We start from the raw sequence: 14,270 nt of genomic DNA, 5'->3' as shown, positions 1-14,270 counted from the left end.
ATATTTGTACACAAGAGCCTGGGTTTCAGCCACGTGCACTTCACTGAAATATGACCACAAACTGCAAAACAACCCTGGATGATCAAGTCCCTTTTTGGCTCTTCAGGCTGTCCAAGCAAACCAGGCTTTTTGAAGTCTCGCTTTTTTGATGGTGTGAATATTACACGCGGAAATTGGAGCCAGTTCCCAACATCATGAATAATATGCAATCTTTATAAAGTGCTGTTCATTGATTGCTTTCAAAGACCCAGATTGCTTCTTTCCTAAATAAACTAAATTAAGACATGTATCTGTGGTACCTGTATAAGGACTCTACTGGTCCTGCAAGTCCTCTGGGTTCAGAGATACAAAATTTAACTGGGAGATTTATTTCAATGCCTCCATTTTGGGGAAGCAAATCGTAGCCAAAATATTCCCAGAAGAAAGAACACTATTGCCATTTCTCTTTTCAGAGGGGAGATAAAAGGACTCCCTCCTGATCACCAGCAGGGTTTATGTCAAAACTAGGTGTAGCATTTGATTTCCTTGAGACCTATTTCCACACCCTCATGGCTTCTTTTCAGAGAAAAGGCGTTATTTCTTCTCGGGCAGTTACACTCACCTTTCCTGGACCATCATAGATGCAAATGCTGGACTGTGCAGGGCAGCTCCCATGTGCTGCTTGACAAGGGTCTATGGGCAGGCAGATTTGACCATCCCCTCTGTAACCTTCCCGACAGGTGCATTTGTGTTGGTTTGGCCCCAGGTAAACACAGTTGGCATTAGGATCACAGACCTTTTTGGAGCACGGATTGATAGCTTGTGAAAAAAGAAGTGAAGTAAATGAATCATTGCCCACAGTTCTAAAATTGAAGACAAGGATTTAATAGAGCACCTCGATGCCAAACAAAGCCTGGGCAGACTAAACTTTTCCTAACAGCCAAGTCTGAAGTATTGTGGAGGCATGGAGATGGAAGGGAGGAATGTGTTTATGCTAAGGTAGCAACCAACTGTTTGCTTTTGAGCAGAAATGATCTCTTAACTAGGCAAATCGAGTCATAAACAGATTAGAACATGTAACGTGCTCATTAAAATATCACAACTATTTCCTTGTTCTCTGGTGGATTTTAACTGGAGAGATATGAGGTCTGTACAAGCTTTAAGCATGTTAGGTCAGTTGGAAAATATTTCTCAATACAACAGGCCTTCACTGTTTTCTTTCCGGTGATTAAACAATATAATGTCATCAGTTCAGCTGTATGGAAAACTGGCCAGCAAATGCTTTAGTCTTCCACACTATTCTACTTTCGGGACTGCACTAAAAGCTTTCTAGTTATTTCCCTGAACCATTTTTGAGGCAATGGCACTGCTTGTTCTTTTTCAAAATCAAGCAGTGCTTGCAGAGCATCTTCTCACACCTTTGTGTGCAGGTTAGGTTAAGGTTAAGCACACATCCTATCTAGAAGATGGCATGCCCTGGACACACCTAAAAAGTGGTGCTTCTCACTGTTTTCCCCTCTTCTCCCTTTCTTTCCCCTCAGTTGGGACTGATCTGAGCCAACATCTACTAAATTGTTCTTCTAGCATCAAAGTAAACAATATTCTTTGTTGCAATTGGTCTAGAAAGAAGAACAGGTACTATAAGCCATAAGGTGAATAGAGAAAAGAAAATCTGATTCTCGTGCAGTTAATTTGGGCATTCAATGGCAAGTAGAGGAGTCTATAAAGACACTTGCAAGGTAGCCTTTACCTCTAGCTGAGATGCTATTAGCTTTGTTTCATGAAAAACAGGAACGCTAAAATGAAATTTACTTGCCTGTATAGTTTGTCCTTGCTGATGGAACTGAGCTGCCACATGATGGATGCTCAATAAATATAAGCCCTTGGTTGCTGTTGCTGATTTTATGGAAGCAAGCTATGAGATTGAGCTCTACCAAGCAGAGGGATATGACAGGAGTGGATTTGTAAGCCCTGATGACCCAGTATCCACCTTATGTATTTCAAGGGGGTTTACTAGCTTTAGGCTGGTTGCATGGACTGAAACTTGTTAGCAATTGGATGGACGTGCTTCTGAAGCACACTTTAGGATTTAGTTTCATCCTGAAGGAATCTAGTTTGTGCTTTGGGATATGAACCCCAGAAAAATTAGACGGTGAGATGTGGTTCAAATACACATTCCTTATCCGAGCTGTAACACTAATGGTGGTACATTCAAAGAACTGGGCAGACACGGAAATTACTCACGTTCACACCGTGTACTGTCCCCGTGGAAGCTGGGCAGACACATGCATTGAAGTTGTCTTCCATCCTCCCCTGAGGCAGCACACCTGGAGTTCGCAGGGCACTGCAGCGCCTCGCATTCGGCTATCGCTGAGGGACAGAGGGGACAGGCTGAGCTGTGCCTGCACGCTGTGGGGCTTTGAGGTTCAGTGTAGGTTTGGCTGATTTTGCATGAATAACCTGAGACTGATTTATCCTTCCCAATTCTAACTGTATCACAGCTGTTGAATACATCTCCTGTGGAAAATGATCTACTTACGCTGATCGCAACGGAGCCCTTTGTATCCAGACAAGCAAGTGCATCTTCCATCCCCTGTAATTCCACTGTTGCATACTCCATGAACGCAGTCACAAGCTGGGGGGAGAAATGGATTTGCTTTACTGAATAACAATGGTGTTTGGAAAGACATAATTAGTGGCTACTCATAGCAAAGAGTGTCCTGGCCAACAGCTTTGGCCAAACCAAGCTTTGACCCAAGTGCCTGAATTTATAGGCTTCCATTACTGAGAGGATCAATACTTGCTGTTGCTTACAGCAGTCAATAATGCACTAATTTTGGAAGGCAGTTAAGAGCCCAGGGTCTGAAAATCTTCAGGATGTACTCTGTAAGCACCAAACTGACTTGTTGTTAATGCCATAAAACTTGTAAAATTTGACAAAATTTGAGTCTGAAGCTAAAATTGGATATAATGTGTAATATAGACAACTTTAATAATGGTTAACCTATTCTTGTTTTTGCTTCAACTCTGTTTGTATGGCTCAAGCACCTCAAGAAAAGATGAGTTTTGTGACTTTTTTTCCCCTCCTCAAACAGAATTTATTTAGTTAAAAGCATAATTAATCACTGTGGAGATCTCAGGCTTCTTTCTTCCTATATTCTCTCATTTCTGGTTATATTCTGTTTATAAACCCAGCGACAATATGCACACAAGATGATGCATTCACAGTCCAGGTGACTATGAGACCCTTCTATAAATAATTATTGAAGCCTTAAGTATACTCAAAAAGCTTTGTAGTTATAACTGTTTGAATTATGGCAACGATGCTTTTTAAAAAGGCCATTTAGATTTACAGTTGGAAAAGTCTAAAAGATGTACAGAATTGTATTGCTGGCTTCATGTTTAAGCTGCAGTGACGTAGCATATCCTCTTCCCTTTAAAAACATAGCCTGTCTTCATGCAAATCACCTGCACTAATTAATTAATAACTTCCTACCTATGTTGGTAGTCATTATATAAAAACCAGGAATGTCTAAGGTATTACTGAAAAGCAGTTAGCCATAGACGAACATTGTTTATATTTTATTTATTTTAGAACACTTGGAGGAGTGCAAATATCTGAAAGCTGAAGTGTAAAATATTGCTTAAACTAATATGTAACTGAATCCTCCAGTAGGTTCTTGGAAAAGAATTACATTTATGATATTGAATACATTCAAGGAGACTATTCTCATGAAAATGTTTGCTCAGTTACATTTCTGTGTATCAACACTGGCATCCAGTGGACAGCTGGTGGAAAAGGGGCCTTTGAGCTGGCAGTGGTGTAGGATTAGTGTAGAAAGGCCAACACAGATTATTTAAATGGAGACCATTTGTGACTCTTTAGAAGTAACATTATGTAGATCTTGAGGGAACAAAAGGAGTTTCTTAGAGATAAACAACTATTACTACTTAAGAATAAGACTGTTTTAAAAATGTTTCTCAGGCAGTTTTCTGGTTTTTCAGGGTAATTTTCAGCAAGGGTCAGGAAGTTAAAATAGTAAAGACTGTTAAGAAACAGGCAAAAGTGGAAAATGTTATATGCATATATATACTTGTGATACAAGTACATTCTACAAAGTGCACACAGCTTTCAGACTTCCACTTCTGATAGGTGCATGGCTAATCAGTGAATTCATCAACCACCCAAACCCCAAAATTATACCGAACACACCATTTTTCACACTTCTGACAGAATTATGTATCTCCCTGGCACAGAATAGAGTGAAGAGCTCTATTTCCTTTCCCCATCATGTTCTCTGAGGCAGACAGCAGCTCTTACTGGGAAATCTTTGGGCCCTCTACCCATTTCACTGTGATTTCTTAGAGTCTGAATACAGCTTTCACTCCCTTCTTTTCCTTAACCAAGTAAAGAAAGTTCAAACTTACCTGATGTGCAGTCAGGACCAAATAAATTGTCTTCGGCACATTTTTCACAGGCTGTCCCACCAAACCCTTTCTGTGAATTACACAATGGAAATCAAAACTTAAGTTTCTCATCTATGTCTAGACAGATAGGTGTATGCTTAGCAGGCTGAAAACAGCATCTTTTGCTGCCAAAAGAAAATAACATGAAAGTTTCAATCAGTAGCTACCACAATCTAGAAAACATGGTCTTTTGAACAATCTTGCCCCCATATCTTTTAAAAAAAAAAATCTGTAGATCTTCAAATCAGATATTCTGAATGTCAAGTTAACAGTGAAGTATTGTAATCAGGCCTAATGTCCAAATCAGGCTTACAATTATTGGGTTGTATTTTCTGGCTAATTCTACCTCTGTCTCTTTTTCTTGTGTCCCCAGAAGAGGACTTTGGATGTAAGGATGAACCAGTAGAGGGGGAGGTAGAAAAGATTAATTTGAATTATTTCTTTAAAATCTTTTTGCCTGAGTTTAAGCACTACACATTGCACTCTCAGCAAAGGAACAACATATGGAGAGTATAGCCCCATGTATAAGTACTTTCTATTTAGGGCAAAGAGTCACAAGTAATAGCACAATTTAAAAAAATAGAGGAAGTCAATACACTTGTCTCAGGAAGGCAAGATGAAAGAACTTTTTATAATTTCACCCAAACATTCTCAAGTCTGTAGAAGTAATAGCGTGAAGATTAGTGCAATTCAAGCAAAGAATGAACTCCAAGCTGATCATCTCTGCTGTTTCCGGAATACTTTCCTTTAAAGTATTTATACAGTGGAACATGCATTATTTTTCAGCACAACTTACATTGCTGTATTTTTTTTTCATTTAAAACAAAGGATGTACCTGACAAGTGCATGTTCCATTCCCAGTTATGCCCTGTGAGCAGCGTCCTCTCCCATTGCATGGTGATGCAGCTCCTCCTGGACACGCTGGAAATGACAGTGTTTGAGCCATCAGTCACCTTGCTCTGATCCATGTGCTCCCCCTGAACCCTACAGGTGACAGCCTTGGCAGCTGCAGGGTTTTGGGCCAGACAGGGACCCTGGGTGACAGCTGCTGTTTTGCAGCTACCTGAATCTCTTCACCAGAGTCTTAACATCAGCAGAGACCATCACACTCTCTTACCTGGGAATTTAGGCTAGTGACTGAAGTAAAAGGATTGAACAAAAAATAATTCTCTTTTTCTAAATAGCATATGGTTTTGTCCCTGCTGATCTACCTCTGTCTGCAGACATCCTAAGCTGTTGGCTTTTCTGATACAAGTGGAGCTTGCCTGACCACTCCTGTGTGTAGGTATAACTCTGATGGATTGAAAATTTGTTCTCAGGATTTTATTTGATGCCAAGTTAGAGTTTAATAAGCCTTTTTTTTTTTTTTCCCCCACACCAAAAACTACATTTGCTTTACGTGGAATTTTTTTCCTTTTCCCTGCTATCTCCATAAGACTGTGATAATTGATCCAAATGGTCTTGGAAATTGAAATTCAGATATCTCACAACCAAATCCTGTCCAAGGAACTGTGATCACTATTCAAACTTGTATGCCAAAGGTGTGTTATGCTCTTCAGAGCCTCTGGTTCTAAAACCATGGTTACAGGCAGTGGTATAGAAGGTGAGAGAGTCTGAACAAAAACCCCAGCCAGCAGGATGAGATAAGAAAAAATGACCGTATTTCCCAATAAAAATAGTTTAATTTTTTTTTTTTGTCTGAAAGGTTTCAAAATTCAAAGATTTACTGAAAGATTGCCTACAGGAAATGCACATTACAGTGGTTTTTAGTCAGATCGTTCTGTCAAATTTTCTCTCCTGTGTGGATACCCTTATTTTTCCATAATTGTCCTGCCCCTCCTTGGAAATGATGTATTAACTCTTATCCATAAGCCTTTCCTTCCTGTAATTAGAACTCCCATTAGGTACCATAATTTTGATGCAGGTGGTATCTAAATGTACCAAACTCCTACTGGCCTCACAGGTACTCTGCTGTACCTTACTGGTAGATTTATTGCTTATAAAGAGTCTCAGAGTTTGTTCTGTGTGGGTGGAGATGGGCAGCACCAGATTTATGCTCCCCCTGCCTAATTTAATCCTGATTTAGATAATGTGGAAGTTCTAGTAAAAATGAATTTGGTTTGGACAGAGTGGTGAGCAAATAAGTGCATGTGCATATGTGTACACCTAATTCCACTGAAAACTTTGGCTTTATACCAATCTGTTAAAATTTCTTAATTTATTCCTTAATGTAGCCTGAGGTCTATTGTATCCCGTAAGATTCTTGTGAAAAACCAATGCATTTAAAGATGAAAATTTTAGTGCTGTTTATCTCATACGTGCTGTTTTAAGAATTTAGGTTAAGTAACTACAACTGAGGGAAAGTAATAAATACATATACTTTAAACTTGCTTTTAGTGAATCTTGTTTTCTGGCTACTGTATGATAGCTAAATCTTATCTTTAGGACTTATGGTAACTGTTTAATATTTGCACAGAATGGAAAAAAATTTACTTGCACTGATGCTTTTATTGAGCATGCAAGGATAGAGAAAAACCAGAGTTCATGGTATAATTCCTAGGAAAAGTTACTTTAAAATTGTTGACAAAGCAGGTTTTTTTTGCCGTTGGTATTCATTGCACTCCTCCTTGTCTTCACTATATCTTATCTCTTGTTTTGATACCAGCACCAAGGGGCAGCTTTATCAGAAGTTGGTTAAATTACCATATTGTTGTACAAGTTTGGCCAGGCAGATAAAGTGCTTCCTGCAACCAGCAGGGCCACAGGAGGCAGTTCTGGGACACTGGAGCAGGGCTGGCACAGTCACCTGCTGACGCTCTGGGGAGACCTTGGCTTTTATCGAGGATGCTTTTTGAAAAGCAGTAAGAAAGAGATGCTCTTGCTTATCTGTGAGAGTGTGAAGGCCAAATCTTTGAATCTAGGCCAAAAGAGCCTAAATTTATCAGCTTTATTGTTTTGCCTCACTGAGTTAAATTCAGCACTTTCCAAGCATTGTCAAATGCAGCCTCTTAAAATACTTCTCTTCACCTGACTCCCTGTGAGGCTGAAGCAGTGAGTAGTACTTGTAAAGATGTATTTTGGACCATATAATTTGACAGCATTAAATCTAGTATCTTTTTCTTGGCCTTTATTTTTAGTTTCCCAATTTTCCCTTGCTTTGTTCTTCCACTGCTTTCTACTCGGTTGGTCATGCCACAAACCTTTCAGTTGGTACCCAGGCTTTTCTTTGGAGCCATAAAAACATTTGCCCAGAGCAGGAAGTTGTGTTGGGGTAGGGAGTAGCTCTGCCCGCTGTAGTACCTGTGGCTGGATGATGCTGGCAATGTTGAAAGGCTGTGCTCTTCCCCCCTGGACCTTTTCTGACCCTCTACTTTTGACTTTATGACTTTTTACAGAGGGATTGGTGTGCAGCTGGATGGCTTGGTGCGCTTTGTGGGGAGGGAAGGGGACAAAAGATCTTTCACTCACATGTGTGTTTCAGCATGTGCTATCATTTAAGGAAGTCCGAGTGCTATTTAAGACCTAATTTTGTCCTTGCCATCAGATGCTAAATGTGCGGTAAACCCCTAGTCAGGGATTTTTGCCTGGCCTCAGGAAGGACTGTCTTTCCTCCAAACACTTCAAGTTGTGCAGTATTACTATTGCAGAGGTTGTGATAACATAGAGATAACTATTTTTTTTTCCTCCAAATGAAAGCAGAAACAATGCTGAGACCTTGATTCTTTGCTTTTTTGGGTCAGGAAGTTTGTCCAAAGCAAGAGAGGGCTTCCTTGCTTTTTCAGCCTTTTTCACACAGTGGTGCAGGCAGGGCTCTGACTCTGGGACAGGGGACCCTCTCCAGAAATATTGATGTCCCTTGTGTGGCTGCCCAGAGCACCCTGGTAATGGGAGGATGAGCACTGAGGCTGCCTTTGATGGTGGGATGCAAACCACCACACAAGTCACTCTTTCCAGAAGACATGAGCACACACTAGGCACTCAGCTCTCAGCCTGCCTTTTCTCTTGCAGTAGCTGTGAGATGCAGTTGGACTGCTTTCCCTTTGCAGATAAATGACTGGTATTTAAGTAATAGCTTGGGCTAAAATTGTACTTTTTTTAAAATCTAATTTTTGGACAAGGGACTTCACAGGCATTGAAACAGACCTTGAGGCCATTAACTAAAGGAGGAAACACTCTGGCTGGGCAGGGAAACTTCTGCTGTGGGTCTGGATGCCCATCTTGGTAGCCTGACATTTTATGCACTTGTAGAGATGCTGAAAAGCTTTTCCTGAGGAAGGGGCAGCAGGAGGGGAGGCACTCCTGATTTCCTTTCTTCAATAATGGCCTTCAGCATTCACAGGCAGTTCAAGAAACTCTTTCTTGAACTGGAAGAAAATATCACCCCTGCATCACAAAGCAAAGAATTAAAGAGACTTGGAAATATTGCAGATGTGGATGAGGGTGGTTTGGACCTAAAATGAAACATTTAAATATTTGTGGTTTGAAAATCTTTATTTTTAAAATCCGTTGTGGGGATCCTCCCGAATGAAATAATTTTTCAGGCATTGACTGAAACGATTTATTTTGAAAATCTCAAAATCAGGGAGATTTTCTGAGGCTCTTTAAATTTCTCTATGAATTTTTCTTTCTAAATGAAACTTTGAATATCTGTTTTCCTTCAAATCCTCTAAGTTTTAGCTGAAAACTGCTATTTATTTCTACTTCTATAACAAGCTCTGAGGAGCAAACTTTTCACAGCAGTAGTTTCTAGAAAGATGAAAAGTCACTGCTTTATTTCTCTTTGAATTCCATATGAAAATAAAACCCCCAAAGACCAAACCAACTCACCCATGCAGTCTGGGCCCCAGTGTCCCTGGCAGCACTCGGGTTGTTCAAATTCCTTCACACAATGATGCCGACAGCCCGGAAAAGAAAGTGTGTATGCTTTAATTTCCAGGTAATACCTGTGGAAAAGAAGTTAGAGCTGCTTTAAAGTACTTACAGTCCCTTGTGGAGAAAAAGGAAATTCTTAACTTCCTCTTTTCCCTTCAGCGTCAGAAAAGAGCACTTTAAGCTTAGTTGCATTGATCTGCCTTTTTTTCTTCTTCATTAAAATATACATTGAACATCAAGGTCTAAAAAGACCCTTGGAGCTGTTTCTTTTGAACAGTGTGTTTATCTTCCCACCCTAACCTAAATACAGCACTTTTCTCTAAGTTGTAATTTGAAACTGTTTTAAAATTATTAAAAAAATTATTTAATATCAGGGTTCTTTAAATGCTAAATAAGCTCAACATAGTTATGTTTTCTCTAAAATACAACTTTTTCTTTTCTTTCCAATCTGAATGGCAAGATTTCAAATTGGTTTACAGATATCTCTTCCTGCCCTTCATGCCCACAAGGCCCCTATCCAGGAGTTTGAAAAATACGTTATTTATATAAGATTAATACATAAATATCATATGATAATATATTATCATATATTTAATAATGTTAATATTATATGTGAATATATTTATCATATATTTTTGTATCATTCATATTAAGTATGCAGAATGAAGAGATTCTGTGATGTTATTCAAGAGGAAATCTGATGGACCATCAATAACAATGTTTATTTTCCTCATATCACTTGATGATTCACTTCAAGCATCAAATACTCTGAATGCAGCTTGAGTTCTGGAGTTGGTGAAGCCAATGGCAAATGTTCCATAAGAAAATTGCATAGACTAGAGCATTTTTGATATGAATGAATACTTTCTAATTCATGGAGAACAATATTCATGGAGAAAAGCCCTGACAGAGGAGATACCTGCAGTCTGGTGTGCCAGTCCCATTGGTAATTTTCGTGTAACCAGCAGGGCACTGGGTGTCAAGGTTTAAAGAGCAAGGTACACATTTGGTTTTCATTCTAATGAGCAGCTTCTGATCACAGTGCTTCTTCACCTGCAATAGGAGAAGCATAATTAAAAAGAAAGAAAAGCACTACCCTGAGTGACATTGCTGAAAAATGACAAATTTGACTCAGCTTTGTTCTCACTCATGGCTGCAAGCTCTTTTCTGTTCAGCAGGAGCTCAACTAGGTTAGATCACGTATTAGCGCTTTGCAGTAGCTTTGTCTGCACAAAATATGTCCAACCACTGCAGGATAAACCCTTCTAACTGTAATATTTTTCCTAGGAGTGCTTTATCAAAAATTCTAAGTTTGTCAGACTTAAAAGCCAGGTTACAGAGACCACATATCCTGTGGGGTGTTAGTTCCAAGGCTGCTGACAAGTGCCTTCTCCACTCAAAGGCAAAATTAAGCAAGGTGTGTTCCACACCACCGGCCTGTGGAACAAAGATTGCTCTCAAAAGTGGGTTTTGTGTTATCAGCACCACCATAGTGATCTAAAGAGCTATGGCTGTTATTTTCAAATTGCTGTCAAAGAATGACATCTAGCTTTGCATTTGAGTCTGGTGGGGGTTTTTGGCCTGGCCCCACCAGAGCGCACTGAGAAGAGCAGCCTCCTCTTTTTTTTTTAAACCTGTTTTTATGAATCTATTTTAAAACAATAAGTCTTTGCTGAACTGCATCTAATGTTGGCTTCATCTTCTTTCTTCTTGGCATTTGTAGAAGTAAGTTCATAATTCACAAATGGTAAGAAATGACCTAATTCAGAGTATGGTTTTGAAAAACCAGCAACATAACCCTGTGCAGTCCAGAGACTACGGGACCTTCTGGGCACATGTGGGATGCTGCAGCCTCTGCAGAACCTCACAGCCGGTCTGGGTGGGTACCCTGGCACCTTGGGTAGGATTTCTGCATGTCCTGTGATGGTCCTGGATGAAGCCTTCACTCAGCATTTTCTCCCCATGACAGCCAGACGTTTCAGCAGCAAAGTTTGTGAAGATATATCAGAGACACTGATAAGGAGATTTAGCTTCATAAACTGAGCCACTGTATGTGATTGCCATCACCCACTTATAAGCACATTTCAGCATCTATTTAGTTGTCAAATTTTAGTCTTCATAAGTGTACTGTGAAATCTGGTCAGGGTAACATTGAAATATTTGGGTAGTGAAACCCTTTTGTTGTGTAGATGCTTTTCAGGTGTCTTTGAAGTAAAAATGTGACTTTTTTCCAGATGTGGGTATAATATGGGTACAGCTTGAAAAGATATTTGGTTGTCATCAAAAAAGCACCCCACAAAATTTCATTTTTGGAACATTACATTCATTGGGAGTTTTGAAAAGGAATCATTTAAATAAAAATAACTTATGTCCTTTCCCTACCACCAGCTGTAAACCACTATTTGTTTTGGAATCGTAGCATTATTTCCACTTTCTCCCATTTCCTCATTTTCCCTTTTTGCTTTTAGGGAAAATGGAAGAAAGTTGACTTTTTAGTGTCTCTTGTTTTTTTTTCTTTTTTTTTTTTTTTAGAAAAAGAATAACTTTAACATATTTCCCAGTACATTTTGTACATTTCAATGTATTTTTCCATTTAAAAACTGCAACCGGCCAACAACAACAGCAACAAAACACCTGAGTGTCTTCCCTTTCCCCCTCCTAATTTCTCTCTGTCCTTTTGTTTCCTCTTCTAAATGTGTTCTGCCTCTCTACAAGCGTGGTGAAAACAGATGTTGAGAAATTCCACAGGTTCATAGTATTTGTACATGACAAATGCACCACTTCCCCAGAAGTGTACAAATCCTTTAATTACACTTATAACTTTGTGTTATTACTTCAAATAGCTCAATTCCTTAGATTGTTTTTCCTTACCTGTCTAGCATAGCTTTTCTTTCTTGTAGTCAGTAGGAACAGATAATTTTCACTATAGAAGAATTTCTGCTTTTATCTCCTGACTTGTGAGAAATCCCAATCAATTTCTTTTGATAAATGCATAATTTACAGTCTTTTGACACCTTTGCCATTTTTAGAGACTTTTTCAGTGTACTCATGCTACATAATTCGAGCCAAATTCTCACACACAATAAACAGATGCATTTCTGTTATATCAGAGGACTGAACTACAGAGCTCTTAGGTTATAATTAATTGTCATATACACCAGTGACTGTTCAAGTGGGTTTTTCTTCTATAAGATATAGTGATATCTGATAACTGTTCTCTCTATAATACAGAGTAATATAGACAAATAACAATCCATTACATAAAAAGCTGCTTCTTACCTCATCTTGGACTTGTGATGTCAAACATAATTTCACTGCAACCAAAAAAGCAAAAAAGAATAAAAAACCTGGACTTTTTTCCATTGTGAATTGGACTTTTTCTCTTTCAAGCCCTCCACACATGAAAACTCAATTTCTGATGTAAAATGGTGGTTAGAGGTGCTATTTCTTCTGCATTCTCAGGCAAATACTTTAACAGGAGTCTTGTCTTCCCCAAGGTAAATGAGTGAAGGATATGGCATGTGGAGCTTGCCCAGGCAGGAGAGATTCCAAAATGCAGGGTATTTGCTGAAAGTTTTCACTGGAAAGCTGGATAAAGCCTCCCTCACTGAATGACAGGATATCCTGACAGGGCTCTGTTCATTTATTCCTCTCTCTGGAGCTGTTGATAGTACAAAACCAAGGACACTGAACTGTTATGACAGAAGATGATTTCTTCTTTTAGGTGAGCATGGATAGGGGGCTGGAGTAGCTACTGGGCTTCTTATTATTACAGTTATTTAACTGATCTAAGGGAGAGCAAAGGGTCTCTGGAAGTTGGCTTATCAGCCCTAATAACATAAGGGTGGGTTCCCCCAGTGGGGTTCTGGGAGGAATACCACTGACTTTATCTCAGGAGGCCAAAAGAACATCTTCCAGCTTTGGTTAGCTGGATAAAAATGGGCATTTTCCCCCCTTTTTTGCTATTTTTGTTAAATCATTTTGACTGTTTCTCTGGGGCTAAGTGGAGGAAAATTGACTCAGCTATATGACTTGGATATGGTTGGGAGAAAGAACATTCCAATTTGCCAAAAGCATTTTGATTTTACCATTTTGATTTGTCACAAGCAAATATTTTTCTTTCTTCTCAGAGTTTTTCAGCTCATTTCTAGTGCTGCTCTTTGCTGCTGTGCTGGTCAGTCTTGTAAGGACAGGCCCTCTCATGTCTCAAATACCCAATAATTTGGCTCTCTCCAGTTTGTCAGCTTTGCCTGATCCCCCTGACCTTAGAATTTCTTCTGTCATTTGAAGGTACTCTTTAAGGGTGCCTCAATACTGAGCTGTGCTTTGTAACATCTTATCTAACTCCATGTTGTTCTCCTAAAGAAGCCAGTGGCGATAAACATATAAAATAATGTACAAATCCATCTACTTTTGTTGTGTGGTCTAAAAGAATACTGCAAAATTGCTAGAGATGGCAGGGCAAGGTGTTTCCTGTTCACTCATTAGATCCTGTTCCTCTTTCCATATGATGAGGAAAATAAATCATTCCTTGTTTATGCAGACATGATAGCAGCCAGGGTTGTGATGGTCATGCTGACAGTAGGCATGTTCCTGAGAAGGGCTGCTTCTTTTTTCTGAAGTCAAGGCCTTTCACGTTCCTTTGGCTTTGCAGACAATGTACAATCTGGCCTGAGGAAGGAAAGGCTCAGGTTTTACTCCAAAAGCAGAATCCTGGAGGATCTTCTCTTCCTTGTGGTGATAGCCCATGGCCACATCCCATTCTCTGTGGGATGTTTGGGAGTGAAAATTACCCTCCCTCTTCTGCAGAAGTGCCTCGTTGGAGTGTGGGCAGAGTGGCTGTTTGGGCAGGGTCTGTGCCACCTGGGGAAAACATGTCTGTGTGGTGGCTGTGTGTGTGCTGGCAGGAGCTGACAGCTCCTTCAGCAGCTTGAGGTCAGCTCGGTCTCTTG

General features: G+C 39.7%; 1 protein-coding gene across 1 annotated transcript in view; it reads right to left on the bottom strand.

The window, feature by feature from the left end:
- STAB2 (stabilin 2) overlaps window positions 1-12,995 on the bottom strand; it is a 76,553-nt gene extending 63,558 nt beyond the window's left edge. The window contains exons 1-8 of the mRNA XM_032106275.1: window positions 12,598-12,995; window positions 10,238-10,371; window positions 9,274-9,389; window positions 5,282-5,367; window positions 4,408-4,477; window positions 2,519-2,614; window positions 2,224-2,349; window positions 602-798 (exon numbers count right to left, since the gene is read on the bottom strand). Coding sequence (XP_031962166.1) covers window positions 602-798; window positions 2,224-2,349; window positions 2,519-2,614; window positions 4,408-4,477; window positions 5,282-5,367; window positions 9,274-9,389; window positions 10,238-10,371; window positions 12,598-12,720 — 948 coding nt within the window. The 5' untranslated portion in view covers window positions 12,721-12,995. The remainder of the gene's footprint in view (window positions 1-601; window positions 799-2,223; window positions 2,350-2,518; window positions 2,615-4,407; window positions 4,478-5,281; window positions 5,368-9,273; window positions 9,390-10,237; window positions 10,372-12,597) is intronic.
- Between the last annotated feature and the right edge of the window lie 1,275 nt (window positions 12,996-14,270).

Source organism: Corvus moneduloides, chromosome 4, assembly GCF_009650955.1.
Source record: "Corvus moneduloides isolate bCorMon1 chromosome 4, bCorMon1.pri, whole genome shotgun sequence".
NCBI lineage: Eukaryota > Metazoa > Chordata > Aves > Passeriformes > Corvidae > Corvus > Corvus moneduloides.
Note: the sequence above shows the minus strand (reverse complement) of the source record. Positions and strands in the feature narration are given on the sequence as shown.